The sequence below is a fragment of the Myotis lucifugus genome, unplaced genomic scaffold (assembly GCF_000147115.1).
Source record: "Myotis lucifugus unplaced genomic scaffold, Myoluc2.0 scaffold_11, whole genome shotgun sequence".
NCBI lineage: Eukaryota > Metazoa > Chordata > Mammalia > Chiroptera > Vespertilionidae > Myotis > Myotis lucifugus.
Window position 1 is genome coordinate 12,028,097 of NW_005871059.1, and position 23,191 is coordinate 12,051,287.

Genomic DNA, 23,191 nt, shown 5'->3' on the forward strand with positions numbered 1-23,191 from the left:
GGAACTTATCATAGTTGTATAATACCATAAAATACTCAAAAGACCCATAGAATGGCAATAGTCAGACCTTTAAATGGTTTATTCTAGCGGTGGACCCAGAACTTCATTCGATAATCAGTGCCTTGTTGTTATGTCAGCTGTACATGGTTTGAATCCTAAGTCACTAATATTAATTTATTTTGTTTTATGTTTTCAAGGTATTAATATTAGAACCAACCAAAATCTATCAACCTTCGTATTTGTCTATCAACAATGAAGTTGAGGAAAAAACAATATCTATTTGGCACGTGCTTCCTGATGACGAGGTAAGTTGTGCAATTATTAAGATGAGTATTAATAGTGAAGGACTATACCTTTGCAGCATTCATATGTTCCAGCAAAATTTGCATTAGTTAAGAAGAAATATCTTGATTATATTATAAAATGTATTTATGCTAGGGGAGGGGCTGCTGGTTGAATCAACCACCATTGGCCAGTGATTTAATCCATCATGACTCTGTAATGAAGCCTCTGTAAAAACCCATAAGGACATGGTTCAGAGAGCTTCCAGATTGGGGAACACATGGAGATGTGGGCAGAGTGGCCGCTTAGAGAGGGCACGGGAGCTCCATGACCCTTCCCACATGCCTTACCCTATTCATCTCTTCCATCTGGCTGTTCCTGAGTTACATCCTTTTATAATAACCCAATAATCTAGTAAGTAAAATGTTTTTCTGAGTTCTATAGTCTGCTCTAGCAAATTAATCAAACCCAGGGAAGGAGTTATTGAAAGTTCAGATCTATAGCTCCATGATGGCATTATTCCAAGTGTAACTGACCAGAAACAAAATTAGTAATAACTAGTAAGACTGTTTACATGTTGATAACATTGTTTTAAAGTGCCCATTGTTTTATTTACATTTTTAAAAAATATATGGATATATATCACATGGCAGAAGTAGAGTAGTCACCCAGTTGAAACCGCAAAAACTAAAAGAGGTTAGGAGAGGTAAGCATTATCTGGAAGAGGAGATTTTTCAAAGGCTTGATTGGAAAGAGCAAGGTTGTCCAAGGACACTTGGAAACAGAATGGGGCTAAAGGAATTAGCAATTAACAAGGCCCCGGCAAATGAGTGGAGAGCCAGAAGTATTTGGAAGACAGAAAAAGAGCAGAAAGTAAACCAAAGATTTTGGAAAATGACTACTATTTCTAGCTTGTGGTCATTATTTTTCCTTTCTGGAGGTTCTTCATTCAGTAAAGTTAGCCTTGTATTGATTCTCTTACGTTTTGCAACAATTGTAGAGACAGTTTTTATGTTATGCTAAGAAATAAACATACTAGGATAGAAGTGAATGCATGAAGGATTAAAGGTTTTATTGTCAATTATCTTTTCTTATCTTTTGATCAAGAAGAATTTCTGCATTTGCATATTGCTCATTTCCTGTTACCTTTAGTGCTAAAAATTCTTCTTGTTCAAAATTTAAGCTTCCTTAAATCATTTAGTTTCTGTTTTGAATCAGCCAATTTCTGTGCAAACCCTAGTTTTATCCATTCATTAGCACTGCCATTTTCTCTGTTTTTTAAAACAGAAGTGCTACAGTTGGAATGAGGACAAGCAATAAAAATAAGATCACTTTGTTATTGTTAGTTTAAAGCAACTGTAATAACTATAATTAAATAACAGATAAGTAACAGGTTTAATACATCTTATGTTAAGCAGGAAATGGGTTGTTTTTGTCATGGAATGTTTAAATTTTTTTTTCTAGAAGTAGAATAACAGAGAATGTTGCTTTTCATCTATCATATTTATTTCGTTACTTCCTCTCTCAATGTTTTCATTCTAACTCTGGAATGAACAGTTACGTGAGCTAGTATTTAACCTCATTTTGCAACTTTAAAAACTTGAAGATCATTACCCCAATTCCCAAGAGTTCAGGGACTCTCCGAGAGTTACTCTACATTCAGGGGCAAAATTAATTGAAATTCCAATCTTTTAACTGTTCTCCCTTTGTTCAGTAGATGGTTACTGCTTAAAGTAAGTAAGTTAGTACTTGAAGAAAGAAAGTCTGCATGCGCCCATGAAAGAAAAACCTAGATTGAGGAACAGAGAAGTTATTTGCAAGATACTTTAAATGCTTGTTATTTAGAATTCCCCTCCTTTAGGTTTGGGGATTAAGCACTCCCATCCTCTCTGATGGCTTCTCAGACAGCAGGGACTCAGTGGAGTAGGATGTGCTGACCGTACTCCAGCTCCATCCAGCCCATGGCCACTCTGAGAAGACCTAGGAATTTATGAGGGGAATATGTTTACCTAGGACTATAGATTTTGATGATATGATGTTCTCATCCCTCAAAGATACTTTTAACTACAAACCCCCCAACTAAAAGTGGCTTAAATAATAAGGAAATGTTATCTCATATTACAGGAACTTCTGAGGTGGGTTCATTCTGGGGCTGATTTCAGTGGCTTGACAGTGTCAGAATTCTGAGTTGGCTTTTCTGTATGCTCTTGGCTTTTCACTCATGGTCTTAAATAGCAGCTCTAGCATCACTTGACACAGACCAAATCCAAAGGAGGAGGGTCAGGCTCTTTCCTTATACAAAAAGTTGCATCAGGTGACCATGCCTAAACCAACCACCAGCAAGGGAAATGGACTTACCATGGCTGATGTAGACTAATCAGTTTCACTGTCCCTAAGCATTGTCACCTGAGCCTGAACAAAATTCATATTTTGTTAGCAAAGAAGAGAGGGAAGGGCCATTGCCTAGGGCACCAGTAATGTCTCACAGAATATAATTCCTGCCACCTTACCTCAATATTAATTCCTAGCTCCTGTTCTTGCCCTGGCTGGGGCACGGGATCTGAGGCCAAGCAGTTCCTAGAAAACAGTGCTTGTGCTGATTAAATAAGGTTGAGTTTGGGGCTTGTTGGTGTTAAATATCACTCCAGCTCTGCCTCTGGTGTCCCCTTCCCCCTGATTCCCAGACGGGCCCTGGAGCCTTTTACCTCACCTGTTGGCTTTGTGGCTCACCAGCGCCTCCATGTGGAGAGTCCACTAGCAAGGGAAGTGGGGAGAGGCCTTATTCCCTATCCATCTAGCTCAGGGTCTGGGCTTTACTCCGCTGAAAGGAAAAGTTCTCTGGCAGCACTTGAACCTTTGAGGAACCTAACATTCTGAAAATGCTGTGCTCCTTTCCTATAAAACCAGCCCAATCAACCTGGGAAATCTCTCCTTGGCTGCTCCCAGAGCAGGGCTGATGGAAGATAGGTTTTACCAGTGCCGTCTTGTTGGAGTCTGTCAGTTGCTGTGTTCAATTGCAGGTTTGCACGCTGCCCTATCAGCTCTGCACTCAACCCCGCCTCCTTCTCCTGGGGTGGCCTTAGGACGAAACTGAGGTGCAGGCTGTACGTCTGAGGCTGCCTTGTGCGCAAGTGGTGTGCCGGTTAACAGCTGCAGCTCCCGGGGCGCATATACTTAGGTCACCCGAGGCCAACGGGATTTAGAAGCAATTTCCAAATTACCAGCTGAAGCTGCAGGCTGCTATTTTATTTTAACTCCCTGTGCACTCTGGTTCAGAGAACCACATTTCCAGGAGTCCCTTTCTATGGTCTCTGTCTTTTCTGGGCTTTGTGCACAGCAACATTTGCTCTGTGGTAATTCAGGTCACATCCCCATGACCTGATTAATGTGCATTGAAACTAGTTTTTTCGTAAATCTACTTTAGGTTTGACAGAGTCTATTTTTATTATAAGTTACATGATCCTAGCAAATAACTAGTTGCTATGAATATAAATTGTGGCTTTTTGAGTTGCTTTGGCCAGAAGGAGAGTTCTGGGCCACATCAGAGCCACAGCTTCTTACCCATTTCATTGGCTCAGCCAAGACCTCAGTCCTCTGGCAGCATTTTAAGTAGGTGGGTAAGAGCTTGTTTTCTTGGTTGTTTTACATTTAAAGAATTGACTTGCAATCTGAATTGGCTACTCTATAGTACTTGCTAAACTTGGACACATGTAGCTACTACTTTATTTCTACAAAAATATTTGTGGTTAATTCTGTATTTTTGTCAGACATATTTTTATAGGGAATGTGACCCATCTTGTAATTTAGTTAATTTTGAGAGATATGCATTTAATATTAATTTTAACTTAGCTTCAGTAATAATTCAAGAAATTAAATCCCCACAGTTTTTTTCATCTGGACCCTGCAAATCACCCGTGTTTATCATATGATAATCAAATGTTTTCTGTTCAAACTTTACTAGTTTATTGAATCTTACATAAATTAGGTGACAACACACCCTAGCTATGATGGACATTATATATATGTGTGTATACACATGCGTATTTGCTGTACCATTTTCTGAAGAAATAGAACCACCTATTTAGTTTAAAATATTAACTAAAGATAATTCAGAAATAGTTATCTTCAAACCCTTGTAGAGATTTTATTTATTTATTTCATTTATTTTATTTTTTAAATATATTTTATTGATTTTTTACAGAGAGGAAGGGAGAGGGACAGAGAGTTAGAAACATCCATGAGAGAGAAACATCCATCAGCTGCCTCCTGCACACCCCCTACTGGGGATGTGCCCGCAACCAAAGTACATGCCCTTGACCGGAATCGAACCTGGGACCCTTCAGTCCACAGGATGACGCTCTATCCACTAAGCCAAACCGGTTAGGGCGAGATTTTATTTATTAATGTTTTTTCTTTTTCAAAAAAGAAATACTGGTTGACTATAATAATTTTAAATTAACCTTGATCACTGATTTTTATCTTTAAAAATTAATGCACAACATTTGTTAGGTTTATCTGCTAAAAATAAAATTTTAGAAATTAATGAGACTAATCCTCCTAGACTCTACTGGAGGTGTTTTATTGAAATAAATAAATTATTAAGTAAACATCACCCTTGTGGCTTGAGGATGAATTGTAATTTCCACCCAGATACAAACCTCAGTTCTTGAATGACTCCCATCTCAAACAATTCAGTTCTCGGCCAAGTTGTCCGCAGAAAAACGTCTCAGTTGTTGAACAAAACTGGTTCTTGACCCAACAACCCTTTCATGCTGACACCTCATCATGACAACAAAAAGCATCTCTCAGGTGACAACATGACAAAAAGCGTCTCCCAGGCGACAAAAGAAGAAAATGCCCAAATATGAATCAGTCTATCACTAAACCTTGCATTGTTAACATCTCAGGAAATTGTGCTGTGAATATTTTCCTGATTTTTTTGCTTTTATTGCTGGCAAAATAGACAATTAGCACAATTTTAAAACATAAAGATTCTTGGCCATCAAGAGTGCTGATGTTGCTAAGGGTGTGAAAGTGCTCACAAAACAGCAATCACAGGCAATTGAAGTGGTAGAAAAATTGTTGTTGATTTGGATAAACGAAAAGCAGTTAGCCGGTGATAGCATGTCAGAAGCAATGATATGTGAAAAAGCAAAGATTCTGCATGCTGACCTCCTGAAAGACACCCTGGAACAAGTGCTAAAAGTGATTCATGTGAGGCTAGTAGGGGGTGGTCCGATAAATTTAAGAAAAAAAGTGTTTTATTTACAGATTAAACAGTACATTCGACATGCACTATATATAAGTAAAGGTTAAAATGAAATAATTTGGAGTCTGAAATGGATTAATTCAATTTACATTATTTCTAATGGGAAAAGTGATTTGGTTTTCAAATAAGTCATTTTAAGAACAGGCTTCCAGACTGAATTAAGTTCGAGAACCAAGGTTCCACTATAATTTGTTTGTGAAGAATTGTACGTGAGGGAAAATTACTCTGTGTATCTTATTTTAAAAGAATAAAACAAAATTACTGTTGTTGTGTTATTTTAATTTGGACTACTGAACATCTTTTGTTCTTTCCTTATATTCTAGAATGGTATACATGAGTGGAACTTTAGTGCTTCTTCCATCAGGGGAGTGAGGTAAGTCTCCTTGGTGTATTTCATTTTCTTGGAAGACATTTTTCTAGAATATGACTGTCTTGAATAGGACTTCTAGTCATGATTTAAAAATGCAAAGAACCTCAGCAATCCTTCTATTAATGAAATGCTCAACCTTCTTTAGACTCACTATCTCCATGACTGAAATATTTGCAAAAACTTTCAAAGTTATGTGAATTGACTCTGTGCTTGTCACTAACTTAAAATATGACTGATGGGTAAATGTGATCTGTGGGTCAGAATCAAGGTATAAATAAAAGTGAGCTAAGTGAGTTGTCCTTAGATGGATCCCAAACATCTTCTACCAGATTGTGTTCCATAGCTCATATTAATGGGGTGTGGTTATAGGGAATTTGTTTTTTAAAAAACTTTTTCTGAGGTTACCATCAATGAAGTGTTCTGAGATTAGAGTGACTCACCTCACTTTGGCTCAGTTCTGACATTGCATCATAATGCCATTGGCTCAGGAAATGCCATTTCCTGGGATTTAGAAATGAGGTAGTTTTGGTTTTTGTTGTTTTTTTTTCAGAATGAAGAGCCACCAATTAGATGTTTAAATGCTTGTTCTATTCTATAGAAACTCATGCTAGACCAACTCTTAAGAATTTTACACCAAATTAGTTGTGATTACTGCTTTTTCTCCCCACATAATAGCAACGTGGAGAAAAAAGTATCTGAAGGCCACATATGCAATACCCTGTTGCTGTTGGTTTTGTTGGAACATGAACTGGTAATTGGTGTTTGCCTGGTAATACCACCTGTTACCTTATGAATGGTCTGAAGAGAAACATGCAAGATTGTGGGTTGACTCATTATATATCTTTCCAATACATGCCTTCTCAACTAAAGCTTTATACTCTTAATATTTGATTTTTAAAACAGGTCATTAGTAAAACACTCATTATTTATAGCTGCATTTTTAAGCAATCCACTTAGTGTGGTAGACATACATTTCACTTTATCATATCTATTTTCCAATGAATTAGTTTTCTTTAACTAGGCATGGCATCGCTACATAACCTTTGTTGTGATTTACACATATACACAGAATGCTTACATGAGGCTACTGCTGGCTTATATATTGGGAAATGTGAGTTCCAGTGTGTGACTTCAAAGAAAGCTATCTCTCCTGGGTTTTCTCCTCTATAAAGAGATGACAAGTTATAGAAGAAAAACCAACTACTTCAGCAGTTTGTCTTACATCACCTCAGAACTTTCTCAGCTCAGTCAGTGGGCATTTATTGAGCACCAACTGTGTGTCAAATGTTGAGTTCTGTTTCATAAGAATACAAAACACTAAGACCTCAGCTCTGCTCTCTAAGAGCTCTAGGTGCAGCAGGGGAACAGACACTTCACAATTAGTGATAATGCAGAGTGAGATGAGCAGTGATAGAACTATGTTCAAAGAAAAGAGGTGCAAAAGGAAGTCTTTCTATATAAGACAGAAGTAGGGAAGGGAGTAAGGTCTAAGCTTGGTCTTAAATGATGAGTAGAATTATTTTAAAAGTAAAAAATAATGTGCATTCTGAACTGAAGGAACAGCAGATGCAAAGGCATAAAATAGGGATTAGCAAACTACACCCCCAGGCCAAATATGGCCCACCACCTGTTTTTGTAAATAAAGTTTTATTGGAACTCAGCCTTGTTCATTGTGTATTGTCTAAGTCTGCTCCAACAGAAAAATTGAGTAATTTGGCCCACAAAACCTGAAATATTTACTCTCTGGCCCATTACAGAATGTATTTGCCAACCCTTGGTGTAAAACAGCATGGCCTGACTGGTAATCTCAAAACTGTTCTAATTGCTGTGAAGGAAGCCACTTGCTTGGTCCAAACCAAGTGATGTTCCACAGCTGCTTCCTTTCTGTAAAATATCTACAACTAAGGAGGTGCTTTTCCTGCCTCCACACATTGCCCTTCTAGCTTAGGAAGCATTTTGTTGTTCTGCAGACCTCAGAGAAACAGAGCACCAAGGTCAGTCAGCCAGTGGACGCTTAGGCTTGTCCTCCTGGCACGGGGTCAGCGCTGCAGAGGGCAGGACACCTTTCTCAGACTGAGGTGGAAGGACACAGCTTCTGTGTGCACACCAAACCCTAGAGCAGTGATGGCGAACCTAGGACACGCGTGTCAGAGGTGACACGCGAACTGATTTTTTTGGTTGATTTTTCTTTGTTAAATGGCATTTAAATATGTAAAATAAATATCAAAAATATAAGTCTTTGTTTTACTATGGTTGCAAATATCAAAAAATTTCTATATGTGACACAGCACCAGAGTTAAGTTAGGGTTTTTCAAAATGCTGACACGCCGAGCTCAAAAGGTTTGCCATCACTGCCCTAGAGCAACTCTGTCTTATAGACATAAGGAGGAAGACAATTCTCAGAAAATTCAGTAATTTTAGTCTTGTGGTACAGGAAATACTACTTTTTAAAGTACTATTTTTAACTTTTTGTCATAAACAACATTGATTTTATAATTGGGACCAGATAAAAAAAGTATTTATTTTTCATGACAGCTCCTGAAGTATTGGGATTTCCCTGAATAATTCTCTCTGTTTGTTTCAGTATTTCTAAGTTTGAAGAACGATGCTGTTTTCTTTATGTGCTTCACAATTCTGATGATTTCCAAATCTATTTCTGTACCGAACTTCATTGCAAAAAGTACGTATTAGTCATGGTTTGTGTAAAAAAGATTGTTCTTGCGTGATCATTATTTTTCATTAATGAGTGAACATATAGCTTCTGAAAAGAATTCAAGTCTATGTAAATATTTTATTTGGACTAATATTTTATAATTATGTGGTATGTTTATCAGAATTTGGGGGGCTCCCTTTAACAAATCACTTTATTTCTGACATTTCTGATCACCAACAAGCTATTCTCTGTGACACCAGCTGAGTATCCTGCAATTTAATTCATTCCTAACAATATCTGTCTGGAGAAAGTGTCTGATCCCACAGGTTAAAGGCTCAGTCCCATGAGACTTTCTGCCCCCACTGTAGCTGCCAGTCGCAAGCCCAGGGGATCTCACCTGTGCTTCTGACCAACTGGCTATAGATCAGAGGTTCCAATGGCTCCTGCTTGGGTTTGATTGGTTTGCTAGAGCAGAACACAGAACTCAGGGAAATACTTACGTTTACCAGTTTAATGGGAGGATGTGATACCGGGTACAGATGAACAAATAGGTAGATGAAAAGATATGTAGGGCAAGGTCCGGAAGGGCCCCAAAGCACAGGAACATCTGTCCCCATGGAGTTCCAGTGTGTTACCTTCCTGGCAGCAATGTATTTGCTAGTCTGGAAGCTCCTTGAACCCTGTACTATTGGAGTTTCATGGGGGCTTTATCACATAGACATGATCATTCATTATTTTTAGCCCCTTTCTCCCTCTATGGAGGATGGAGGGTGAAGCTGAGAAGTCCAAGTTCCTAATTATGGCCTGTTCTTTCTTGTGACCAGCCCCCATCCAGGTGCCCATGCAAAGTCTCACTAGAACAGGGGTTCTCAACCTGTGGGTCGAAACCCCTTGGGGGTCAAATGACCCTTTCACAGGGGTCGCCTAAGACCATCGGAAAACATACAATTACATATTGTTTTTGTGATTAATCACTATGCCTTAATTATGTTCAATTTGTAACAATGAAAATACATCCTGAATATCAGATATTTACATTACTATTCATAATAGTAGCAAAATTACAGTTATGAAGTAGCAAGGAAAATAATTTTATGGTTGGGGGTCACCACAACATAAGGAACTGTATTAAAGGGTCGCGGCATTAGGAAGGTTGAAAACCACTGCGCTAGAACAAAAAATGCTGCCATTTCTCTTATCACTTAGGGATTGTTCAAGGGTTTTAGGAGCCCTGTGCCAGGGATGGGGGTCAAAGACCAAATATTAGAACAAGAGATGCCTGCAGTGTTCTTATCACTTAGAAAACTACAAGGGTTTTAGGAGCTCTGTGCCAGGAACTGGGGGCAGACCAATACATATTTTCTATCATCTCATTGGTACAGAGATAGAAGAAAGGTTCTATCTGGTAGGCAACCTGTTCTTCCCTTGGGCTGGCAGTGCGCAGCATGACCTGCCCGTGAGAACATCAGCTCTCACAGTACCTGTTCACAGTGCCTCCCTTACTGTATGTCTGGAGACCATTGGCATCCCCTTGGAACGGATAGCACGGCTAGTGTTCCACGGGGAAAATCTGTTTCTCGCTTGTAATTATTTTTCTTGGCTCTGAGTTGGCCTCCAGAAAAAAGAAAACTTTATAAGAAGAGCTCCTGAAGAAAATGTCACCAACAGTGAGGTGGCTTCTGTCACAAACATATAAGCTCGCCTGCTCCTGGTTCACATTAGTGTTTTGCAGACTATATCTATGATATTGAGGTGCTCAGGCAGAAGATTTCAGTCACTGAGATCAAGTGTTGTAGTGGCCAACACTGTATCAAATAGTCACCTCAGAATTTGGAGACACTATTCTAGAATATGGGTATTACTTTAGGTCCCATTTAAATAAAACATCAACAGCAGCAAAACAATAATAGCTCATTTTAATGAGTGCACTATGCTAAGTAAGCACTTTACAGGTATACCTCAAGTCATCTTCACAACCGCCTAAGAGACTGATAAGTATATCCCCCACTTTATAATTAAGGGATGAGTCTGAGTTGGAGGAGCTTAATCATACAAATACTAGCAGTCTTGGTCTGATATCCAAGTCCACTTTCCTAACCTTGTCATTTCTATGACCTTGTCTAGCCTCACTGTTCTAATTCTATACTATGTATATAGTACTGTCTACATGAAGTGGGGCATGAGGTTGGAAATTTCTGGAAGAGCCTACCAACCTGTTTTCTTTTTGAAAAATCATATTTTCACTCTGATACTGATGGTTGTTTTTATTGCCTGACATTCTTAGCTCCTATTTATTTATTTTTTGCTCTGAAATCACTTTGGAACATACTTGTTTTATGTATTACGAGTGACCACATTCCAACTTCCATCGTAGGTTTTTCGAAATGGTGAACAACATTACCGAAGAGAAGGGCAGAGGTGTGGAGGAAGGAGACTGTGAAGGTGACTCCCTGGAGGTAAGGACTTAGGTTTCCATGTTCATTTTACCTAAGTTTCTCCGTGACTGGTTTTAAAAAGTGAACTATGTTAAGCTTTACTGAGGAAGAGAGAGTGTTGTGGGGGAGGGGCATATGACTTCTGTCCTTTGCATTCCATCAGAAAAATTTCAAATCTGTGACGCAGAATGGCTTCTGCAGTATTCCCAACGATCTGGATAGTCTGTACAGTAAATTCACACATACTTGTTTTAAGTATTTTGGCTTAGTTGGCCATGATGCCACAACTCTTGATATTGCTGGCATTCTTTTTGTGGGTGTTCTATCAGCATCACGTTAATGAAAGGACCCAGTGATGTTCTGGGCTGTGAAGACGATGAGCCCTGCCTTGGCCCTCCCTCTCACTCAGTACCCTTCCTGGCCAGAGCACTTTACCATATGAGTTATTAAACAGCCTTAATTTATATTTTTGCATAATTTATGATAATTCCATTATATCTTTTATTACATTTCTTAGATGCTTTCAACCTTCTTAATTAAAATTGTTTTTTCAGTATTCTGAATATTTTGTTAAAATGAGCTAATTTCATTACTGTAAACTAAACTCGAACTTCAGCCTGTAAATGACATACCAAAAATAATTCCTCCACTTCCCATTCCTTTCAGTGTAAACAGGAAAGATTACTTTGCTGATTAAGGTTTTTATGCTGAATAATTATTATCTGATCTTTACTTCAATTTGAGATAGAATTTAAATTGTTTCGATATAATTCCTGAAGCTTTTTAGGTTCCTGGGCCCAAAACAAAATTAAAATGTTGGAAAAGTCAGACATTTTTTAATGTTTTTAACTTCACTTAGAGTGGTGTCAACATTCAGTGAATATTAGCTATTGATGTGGTCCTGTAAGCCACAAATTTGAAGCTAATCCTTCGAATTTTTGATGTTTGAAAACTTTTCATTCAAAGCCCAAGTTAATATTTGCTTTTATTTCTGATTTGAATAGTCAGCTTTCTTTGAAGCAATCCAATTGTGGGAGAGATTTAGCCTCTTTGGGTCATGGTCAGAACCCCCTCTGATCATACCTGGCTCTTGTGAGATCCCCGTGCTGGGACAGGAACCTTGAGTTCTGGTTTTAACTTTGCATACAGCCAGTTTTATAACTTTGGACAAAATTTATACTCCCACTGGGCTGAGATGATCTCATTCCTTACATGAGAGTTGAACAAGAAGATCTTAAATATCCTTTCTTAGCTCAAGTATTTTATAATTTTCAAGATTAGTACAGACTGTACAAGGTTTTTCAAATATAGCTCAATATCACTTTGGGAGGACTTTTCTATTTTTAAACAGAAAGAGAAACAACTTCTTTTGATTCCAAGCCATGTTTTTTGACTCAAGGCTGTATTTTGACATGAAAGGGTTATGAACCCATATTGTAAATAATTTAATGTATTAATGTTTATATTGAAATCACTGAACAATTGAATACAGTTCATCATTGATTAGATTACAATTAATCATAAGGGTTCTAACACTTATCAACTGTGGTTCCCATTTTTGTTCTCCCAGCCATCCATAGCTTCACTAAGAGCAGGACATCTGCCCAGTAACCCAAACCAGACATCTCAGAGAAACTGCCACTCCAGCCTGTCTTACCCCCACACCCAGTCTTTCCTCCAGCCCATTCATTTCATTCTATCACTCCCCCATCTCAGGGCCTAATCTCTCTCCTCTGTTAATAAACATCTCTGTCATCAGCAGACAGATCTCTCATGTGGATTTAATCCTGTGACTCCCCTAATTATAAGGATGTTCTTAACTGTCTGGCTATACCTTACCCTTTCCTTTGCACCCTACAGTATGGCAGTGCCAAATTCTTTTCTGTTTTCCAGACAGCCTGTCTTTGGGCTTGACATGCAGATGCCCAACTCCACATGCTTTTTCTGCTCTGTCCCACTTGATTGGGTGCATCCTAATTTTTTGAGATCCAATTCGTGTCATTTTTTTCTTTGAATCAGTTTTCAACACCTCTTCTCACTTTGCTCTACTCTCATAACATTTTTACCCACTCCTCTGCCCTAGCTCTTCTTACTGCATTGTAATTTGATAGTCTGCACTGAACTCTTAACATCCCAAGGCTAGATCATGGCTCTATCCCCTTTTTTAAAATAATTCTCACCTGAGGATATGTGTGTGTGTGTGTGTGTGTGTGTGTGTGTGAGAGAGAGAGAGAGAGAGAGAGAGAGAGAGAGAGAGAGAGAGATCGTCTATCTCCTGCAATCTAGGTAGGTGTCCTGTCTGGGAATCAAACTCACAATCCTTTGGTACACGGAACGACACTCCAACCAACTTAGCCACCTGGCCAAGGTTCTATCTTTTTTAGTAAAAGGCGAAAGATTTATTCGGTCTGAAGAGAAACCAGAGCATGGTTCTACCTTTTTTAATCACATAGTCTCACATGGTGCTGGGTATCCAAGCAGAAGTACAGTCAGAAGGCTTTGAAAAGTTTGAAGCTGGGTGTGGGTATGACAAAACCAGAATTGTTTAAACAGTATCTCAAACTGAGGGGAGGAGTATATGGATTGAAGGGGGCAGAATAAATGCTGGTAAATTGGCTTGAAGGTTGTTTAATCAATGTTAAATCAATGAAAGAATGAATACCATAATCAAGCTGAATACCATAATCCGGCCATTATCAATCCATTCTCTTTTCATCTCCTTTTCTTATTTAATTGAAAAAAAATTTACCGAGATACTTCTGGTGCTCAATACAAAATATGTTGTGTCTCCCTCTTCATTCCTCTCCCAAACACATGGATATATTCTCCTTCCATCTGTCCCTCCTCTCTCTCTCCCCCCTCCTTTCTTCCCTCTCTTTTCCCCCAACATCCTTCTTTTTCTGCATTTTCACCTCACTGTTTTATCAAAATGAGCTTATGATTGAAACAAGCCTGAGACAGTCATGGCAGCTGGCCCTGTGCACCTGTTTATACATAGTTGCCAGTGTGCATAAAGGGAAAGGTGACCCCTTTTGGGATGGAGTGGGGACAAGCGAAATACAAGGAAGGTTTTCCTTTGACTCAAGCATCTGCAGGATGATGAAATACCTTACCATCTCCTTTCCTGATTATTTGCCTCACAAACAGTGAATTACAGTTTAGAATTCATAAATCAATTCGGAATCATCAAGTTTCTTCAGCATCCTTTTTCTATTTTGGTTCATATCTAAAGCTCAATACCCAGTTACCACTCTGTCTGAGCAAATATGTCACTTAGAGTGTTGTATGATATGAGTGTCAATTTGTTACCCAATCATTCATTCTGTTGGCAGAAGGAAAGTTTTTCCTCTACCAACTTAGGTTCACTGATGGAGACCTGCAAATTAACTGGCAAAAGACACATTAACAGGAGAAAAGATAAAATTTATTCATGTATATGGGAACATACAAAGAAGTGGCTCCTGAACAGCTAGAGTTAAGAGTTGATCTTACCAAGAAAAATCCTTAATAGAACTTCAAGGGAAAGAAAGCACGTGGCGGGAAACTAAGTAGAAGCAAGTGGAAGGTACAGAAGCTTTTGGAAAGGTTTTGTCTTTGTAATTTCTCATCCAGGTATGAGTGGTCCTAAACCTCCCAGAGAGAGGTTATGGCAGCTGTATTTTCAAGAAACTTTGCTTAAGTCAGCACAAGAAGTTTAGATAAGGATTTTTCTGCAGCTGCTACTTACTTAGATGTTTTCATCAGCTTAAAATAATTGTCATACCACATTTGTGTGTCCAAGTGTATCTCATCAATTCACTCAAATATTTATTGGACACCTACTATGTAGTAGGCACTGTTCTAGGTGCTGGGGACACAGCAGAGAACAACAGAGGAACATCCCTCATTGAGCTTACATTCTAGTGAACAATAAACAACATGAATAAGTAAAATTTGTAGTATGTTTGGAGAAAAAGCAAGGAAGGCATTAGGAAGTTAGTTTAATGGAGTGTGCAGTTTCAGACAAGGCAGCCAGGGAAGACTCCCTGACAAGGTGATAGTTGAGTAAAGATCTGAGGGAGGAGAGATCAATCAAACTTTATATGTGCACCTGCAGCATTTTTAGCATTTTATTGATATTATTAATAGTGATTTCTGTTTTTCATATTTCTTTATTAAGAAGGCGATACTGAAAATTAGCAAAGGTACTATTAGGGTCGTTGAGGTGACCACTCTGTTGATGTGATGAAGAACAGAGGGAAATGCATGGCTTTTTCAAAGGTTGCTTTACTGTCGGTCCCTTGACCATGCAAGGACTACGTGCATCACCACTTTGTCATTTGCTGTCCTAGGCTGATTCTCTTTCCAGCACCAGTTTAGATTGCTCTGGGCAGGCAACAATAGAGGGATGATTCCAGAAGTATTCCCATTGTTGCTTCAAAATGCAGCCGTTTCCCTTAGCAACAACCCGATTTGCTTGCCTATTGCCATAGAAATAAAATGCAAAATACATAAGCAGTGTAATTCTACCTTTTATTTTTTTTAACATTCCTTTCCCTGCTGCTCCTCTTTTTCTCCATTTTTGTCATTTAACATCCCCTGCCTTCCCTTGGCTCTTGGCCCAGCTCTGTTCTACTTTTCCTGACCACCATGTAGATAATTCTCTGTCCTCTATGGGCCAGGCAAACTAGTAAGACCTCAAATTTTTCTTCTTACCCAAAGCCTTTCAGTGGTTTTATTCTCCTGGTAGAGTGTGAAATACTTTAATAGCACCAGAAGCTGAAAAACAAAAGAAAGATTAATTAGATGTGATAGGTATTGATACTAATCATACTTATCTCTAGAGTCAGTGAAAAACAGGATTTAGTGGGTAAAAGAATCCAAGTGGGCTTTTGAAAAAAACTCTTACGGATTAAATACATAGTCCCCACTGTATTTGTACCAGCTGTGAAAACATGAGCACACAATCTGGTTTATATTGCGAATGTCTATTTTTTGGTTCTTAAAGCTGCTTTTTTTCAAATTTCATCTTATTGTTTCCCTTGTATAGCCATCTGCTAAAATAAGGAAAAATGCTCTTGGAAAAAGTTGATGTTAAAAATGTAGAATGCAACTAATGTTTCAATATTCTCTCTCCATTTTTCCTTTTGTAGTATGACTATGAATATGACGAAAATGGTGACAGAGTCGTTTTAGGAAAAGGCACTTACGGGATAGTCTATGCAGGTCGAGACCTGAGCAACCAAGTCAGAATCGCTATTAAGGAAATCCCAGAGAGAGATAGCAGGTATAGTAATTGTGGTTAATAAAAAGCTGTTTTCTAAGGTATTTGGGGTTGTTTGTAGCCTTTTAGAGAATATTTTGGTGAAACTCTGAGAATTCTGTGGTTTTAATGAGCTCCCTGTGAGGTTAAGCTGCTGCATCATTCAGTGATTCAATTACAAGACTGGTGGGAAAGGACAGCATCTCTGAGGAAACAGAACTCTTAAAGAGTGGAAAAAAGAACGGCCCTGTGTGTGTTGGGCCCAGGTATGTCAGAGAGCAGTGGTTTATTACAGGGGCACATGGGGAACCAGCACTATCTGAAGCTGTTCTAACCAGAGGTTCCAGTTTCCAGTCCAGCAGTTAAAGGAGGTTGGAAGTCGTCACTCCATCTTAACAACAAATAGAAAGCTAAACACACTGAGAAATCAGCAGCTCTTCTTCAGGGTTATTGGTCAGTATTAATGTTAAATTTTCTGGCTTATAAATGTTAGAAATCCGTTTTTTTTTAATGACTAACTCAAACCATTCTGTGTGTTGAGTCATCAGAGAAGTAAGGTCACAGGACAAGCTGCTGCCCCCATCCCCCCAGTGCCCCAAATTGGAGAGACAGTCATAGAGGAGACCCACACTGTTGGGAGTTTTGCTTTCAGGAGCACAACTAGATCCTCACAGAAGACAATCCCGTCATACTTCTGAGAGGGGTTGGGGGGAAGGAATCATTTTGAAATACACCAGAGCATTCTGTTCTTAACAAGGCCTGCCCTCAGGAGAAAGCATTTTACCAGGGCCTCACCTATTGGGGTGTTATCAGAGCCTAACCAACCTGGGAAAAGGGAAATACTCAACTCCAGCCTCTTCTAGCCATCCTGGCCCACCTCAAGGGTTTGGAGTGGACCGAGAAGCACTGGAGCAGTTCACAGCCCAGTGGCCCAGGCTCACTAAAGACTAGAATGCTTCCCCTCCGAGAGTTCCTTTACCTGTTATACCATGCCTGGTTTTCAGCAAAAGTTACAAAGCATACTAAAAGGCAAAAGGCACAGTTTGAAGAGACAGAGCCAGGATCAGAACCGTCTCAGATATGGCCATGGTGTTGGAATAATGAGACCAGGAATGTAAAACAGTTATGATGAATATGCTAAGGGCTCTCCTGGATAAAGTAGGCAGCCTGTAAGAACAGGTGGCAATGTCAGCAGAGAGGTGGAAATCCTAAGAGAGAACCGCCCTGACCGGTTTGGCTCAGTGGATAGAGCGTCGGCCTGCGGACCAAAGGGTCCCAGGTTCGATCCCGGTCAAGGGCATGTACTTTGGTTGCAGGCACATACCCAGTAGGGGGTGTGCAGGAGGCAGCTGATCGATGTTTCTCACTCATCGATGTTTCTAACTCTCTATCCCTCTCCCTTCCTCTGTAAAAAATCAATAAAATATATTTAAAAAAAAAAAAGAGAGAGAGAACCAAATAGACATACTAGCGATAAACCAGTAACAGAAACGAAGAATGCATTTGATGGAGTGGATGCCTAGCTCAACCTCTATGCTTGAGGCTATGTCAGTAGAATATTCCAAAACTGAAAAGCCAGGAGAACAGACTGAAAAAGAGAGAACAGACTATCCAAGACTGTGGGACAACTACAAGAGGTGTAACACACGCCTGCCTAGTGGGAATAACAGAAGGAAAAGAGAGAAAAGAACAGGAGAAATATTTGAAGAAATAGTATGAACCACACATGGTGGGGACTTTTTTGGAAATAAGAAAGTTGTTCAGGGGAGAAACAGCTCTGGTAACAGGATTTTCTGTTGCTCCTGGCTCTAGTGTTCTATTCTACCATTGGCTTCTCCAACCACTAATTATCTCTTCTCCCAATCTCATGATTTCTGCTGCCCTCGTGGCTTTTGTTGTGTCTTCTCTCCATAAGATCCTGCTCCTACAAAAACTGTATACGTTTTCCATGTGTTGTGCATTCACACTCTGAGAGAGAAAGGATTGGATTGAGTCCAGTGTTACTGAAGTCCTTATTTGGCCAGACTTCAACACCGGGCTGCATCATGGACTTACCTAGGCTTTCTTGAATCCACTTTTCTGTGTCCATGTTAATAGGGTCACATGTCCAGTTTTCTTTATAAAGGACACTCTCCTAAGCTTCCTGGGTCATCTGTCTTCCCAACCTCTCTACTTGTAAGTCTAAAAGGCACTTCCAGGTTAAGACGGTCAAAACTGAACCACGGGTTTTTACCAAACCCAAATGGACTCTACTTGAAGTGTTCCATGTCTCAGTTAAGGTTACCCCATCTATCCAGCTGTTCAGGCTAAAACCTAGGATTCGTTTGGATTCCTCTCTCTCTCTCTCTCTCTCTCTCACTTTGCATCAACTCCATCAGCGAGTTGTACTATTGTCTCAACCTCTGCAGTCTCTCCTGAATTTTTCCACTCCCATCACAACTCTAGGCCTCCAGGTCCCTCACCCAGACTCCCTTCTGCAAATACCTTGTAACTAGACTCTGCTTCCACTGTTTCCTCCACCCCAACTCCATCCCTCCACAGAGAAGCCAAAGATCTTTCTGAAGTTGAAATCACATCTTGTCACTACCACTTAAAACCCTTCAATTGTGCCCTAGCTGATTGGGCCCAGTGGATAGAGTGTCAGCCTGCAGACTAAAAGGTGCCGGGTTGGGTTCCAGTCAAGGGCATATGCCTGGGTTACAGGCTCCATCCCCAGTAGGGGGCATTCAGAAGGCAGCTGATCAATGTTTCTCTCTCATCATTGATATTTCTGTCTCTCTTTCCCTCTCCCTTTCTCTCTGAAACCAATAAAAATATATTTTAAAAAGAAAAGAAAAAGAAACCATTTCCAAGCTCTTTAAAAAATAAACACCCTTCAATTGTAACCAGCGTAAAACCAGAACCCTCCGCATAGACATCTGCCTCCCTCTGTGGCCTCACCTCCTCCACTACAGCCACACTGCCCTCTCCCTATCCATCAAGCGCACCAAGGTTCACTCCCCAAAACCCAGCAGGATTGCCTCATTTTATCATTTAGTTCTCAGTTCAAATTTTAAGCCATCAGAGAAGCCTTCTCACACTACCCCAGGCTGAAAAAGACACATGAAACCTGGGTCCCAGCTCCCAGATCTCTTTCTGCCTCTCCATCTTTAGGGTGTGACTTTCACAGGTGACCTCTGTACCTCCAGATCCACATTCCAGGCAGGAAGAAGAAAAAAGAAGATAAACTTTTCCAGAAATATCCAGCATACTTTTACCAAAAGCAACCACTCCTTACTACCAGGGAGGCTTAGGAACTCAATAGCTTTTTAGCTGGCCATTTGTTTCTCTAAACAAAATAATAGAAAGAGGAAGAACAGATGCTCGGTAGGCACACAGCTGCTGCTGTCTGCCACGCATGGTTTCATGTTCTCTATGCTATTGTTGCAGTTTCCTCTTTGAGATATATTTATGAATTCTTAAAACGGTGATAGAACTTATTCACTAAATACCTAGAATAATATGTGTCAATTTGTCATATTAATTTTTTTGTTAAATATTCCTAATAGTTCTTAAATAATATGTGCATAGCATATGTTTTGAAATAATAAAGGGGTTGTCACTATCAAATTGCTGCAGCACACTCACTAATCCTTAGCAACTTCCCCTCCCCTTCCCCCCTCCCCCCAGATGCATATAAGTAAGTACTTGGAAGGAAACCACTTTTAAAATCATCTTTGTAACTTAAGTTTATTCAGCCGCCACTGTGCACACAAAGCACACCAACAGCAGCAAGGTCCTGTTTTGTAACAGTGCATTTGGCGTAATGTGGGTTGTTCAAAACGTGCATGATAGGCCCTTCTCTTGAGCACCTGGTGCAGGGCATCTTGTCAATAAAAGAAGATTACAATAAAGTCTATCATATTATTGTGAGGTGCAACACACAAGGGTGTTTCCATCTATGTGCCCTGGAGAGGTTTTGATGTTGCATTTTAAAAGATAGCAGTTAGAAAGGATAATTACTGAAGTAGTAGGATGGGCGTGAATAATGCATGATCCAGCATACACTAAACATTGCCATCTGTAATGAAGGATCATAGCAACAAAAAGTGTCTTCTGTGTTTCCTTCACACTCTGTGAACACTTTGTTAGAGAATCAGAGTGTAGTTAAGAGTGAGGGAGAGGAAGTACACTGTCATAGTCCCAGCTAGTTGTTACTCTCAGGTTGGCTTCTTCCTCTAACAGTCTAGACCCTTGAGCTATTTATTTAGATCAGTTATTCTCTCCCCAGCTCTATACTAGAGCTAACTGGGGAACTTGTAAAAATACTGAATGCCGGCCCTACCCCCAAAATTCTGGGTTGGGCCTGTGATATTTTTTAAAGGCCTTCCAAGGGATGCAAATGTCCATCCAATGTGGGAACCACTAGTTTGGATGGCTGTAGTGGGAATTTGACTCAGAGTAGGTGCTCTGGAGACAATATAGATTAATAACTTTTCAAAGCAGAATATATGTAAGCATCTCTGATCTATATCATTTCTTCTTTCTATTGATACAGCTAGTTGAAAAGAAATAGGATTGCCTTATAATTCCCATAGATACGCATAGCTTATTGACCTGAACAAATTTTAATTTTTTCCCTTTATTGAGTAAGATATTACAAATGTGTCCTTATCCCCCCAGTGTTCCCTCATCCCCCAAATCCTGCCCTCACCCTCACCCCCTGTTGTCCACAAATTTTAATTTTGTGCTCATGCAGCACTTGGCACTTACACTTAGTGAGAATTGCTGGGTGTTAGTAGCCATTTCCATATTGGAGAAGCGTTCTTATTCTTAACTAGGATGAATCCTGATTATTATTGTAATTTTTTAGCTATCCTTTGGTTACCTAATGAGGGGGTAAGGGGTTGGCATATGTTTGTTTCTCCAGGATCTTACATTTAAACAATCATAATTGATTTTCAGTAGAGGGTTAGGAGGTGGGAAACCTTTGGTTCATCATAAACTGAGTTAATTACTTGATTAAGGTCATTTAGTCATCAAGATAAACCTGTACAATAAGGCCAATATTTGCCACTAATTTATCTCATGCATATCAAGAGCAATCTTATCAACTAGTGTTATTAAAGTGATTTACACCCCATGGAAAAAAATAACTTGCAAATATCTTCATAGTTTAGAGTCATTACCTAAGTATCTTATTGGTAACGCTTTTTACTGGTATTTTTCGTGTTAGCTCATTCAAGCAATTATCAAAATGGTGGTGGTCTTCACTGATATCCTGTTAAAGGGCTCAGGTTAATAGCTGCCTTCATAGTTCCTAGAGCTATTCTGAAGGAAGATAAAAGGACTAAAAGTCAATTGTTTGTTGTTGGCAGTTTTCAGAATATTAGTTCACAGTTTATAAAAGTTTGTTTAAATTAAACAAATTTGGATTTTTATAATCTAATATTGCTTTAGTTTATCCTGAAAAGCTTCCTGAAAATAGTATTATTCAGCACTAACCAATTCTAATATTTCTTATTGACCTTCAAAAAAATCCATCCTGCCTATATGGATTTACCATAGTAAGATCTGAGCTTTGCTTGCATGTAGGACTGAAGCAAGTTATGAGACATCACATTTGTACTTAATATGTCTTAGTAGTTAGTGCCTTTCACACCTGTAGCCTTCACTGTAGAGCAGGGGGGAAAATTCAGGAATAGTTTTGATACTCTGTTTATCATTGCTGACATCTTGCCATTGTTAGTTGTATAATAATTATATTAGAGCTACAGTGGATTCAAGATTAAGAGTCTGCAAGTTTTATAGTTCCTCAAGTAATCATCAAAAGTGTTGTTCTGTCTGTTCCAGAAATATGAAATACTTTCATTTTATAATTTGATAAAACAACATATACCAAGTATATGATGTTGAAGTCTGGTTTAAAGCTGTATAGTGTATAGTCTTGGTTGGGATTTAATTTTTTTAAAGCCTGATAGAATAGAATTGGTGAACACAGTAATGTGAGGATTTCAAGCAAGGGGCTCAAGGAAACTTGGCATATAAATGGAATAGTAAAGTTACGTTGTTATGATACCAATAGACTTGTGGCCAGTGAGGCCATAATAAGTTATGAGACAGCAAGCTATGTGGATTATTTCTATTTTCCTGGGTTCAAATCTTAATTCTGTCACTAGCTTTGCAATCTTGGGCAGGTTAGTCATCCTCTTTATGAATCAATTTCCTCATCTTAATAGCCTTCTCATGGGGTGGTTGTGAGAAATAAGTTAATAGATACAAAAGGCTTAGAAAAGGGCCTGCCACATTTCCCCTCAGACCCTACCAGGCCTTCAACTTCACAGAATTTATGTTATTAGAAATGAAGGCCTCAGATTGTCATATTTGATTTTATATATGGGTATAATAGCTGACAGTTTCATTTTACATTTTGTAAACTTATATGCTAAAGTCTGGCTAACACAATTAGCTCATTGACATTTGCATGTCTTTTAGATACTCCCAGCCCCTCCATGAAGAAATAGCATCGCATAAGCATCTGAAGCACAAGAATATTGTCCAGTATCTGGGTTCTTTCAGCGAGAATGGTTTCATTAAAATCTTCATGGAGCAGGTTCCAGGAGGTAAGAGATGTTTTTTTCCTTTAAAAACTACAAATTTCTAGGGCCTTGAAGAGGAGTAAAACTGAATGGGATTTGTAGGTTTATAGGTCTTAATTGGTCTAAGTTAAAAGAAAAGTTAGCCACATTGCATTACCTTCCATTTTATTAGAAAACAGTAAGTATCTGAAATCATTTTAATATCAATCATTGCGACTTGGATTAAGGTTGGTGAATGAGTGGCTTTTTACTACTTACTATTTTATAATGAGCATCTTCAGAGCAGGGACACTTGCCCATTCATATTTGAGCCCTTGTATCCGGTACAGTTCCTGGGCCACTGTAAATAACCAATAAATGTT

At 39.1% G+C, this 23,191-nt stretch overlaps 1 protein-coding gene and 1 long non-coding RNA gene across 2 annotated transcripts in view; one reads left to right on the forward strand and one right to left on the reverse strand.

The window, feature by feature from the left end:
* MAP3K5 (mitogen-activated protein kinase kinase kinase 5) overlaps positions 1-23,191 on the forward strand; it is a 167,604-nt gene that overhangs the window by 103,221 nt on the left and 41,192 nt on the right. The window contains 6 exon segments of the mRNA XM_023750205.1: positions 198-305; positions 5,875-5,924; positions 8,506-8,601; positions 10,949-11,030; positions 16,142-16,275; positions 22,726-22,853. Of these exon segments, the coding sequence (XP_023605973.1) occupies positions 198-305; positions 5,875-5,924; positions 8,506-8,601; positions 10,949-11,030; positions 16,142-16,275; positions 22,726-22,853 (598 nt within the window).
* On the reverse strand, positions 14,474-23,164 carry LOC111825025. Its single transcript, XR_002828133.1, has 3 exons — positions 23,088-23,164; positions 15,705-15,767; positions 14,474-15,469 (listed from the first exon to the last, which is right to left on the reverse strand). It is a non-coding gene; the product is annotated as an uncharacterized LOC111825025 (long non-coding RNA).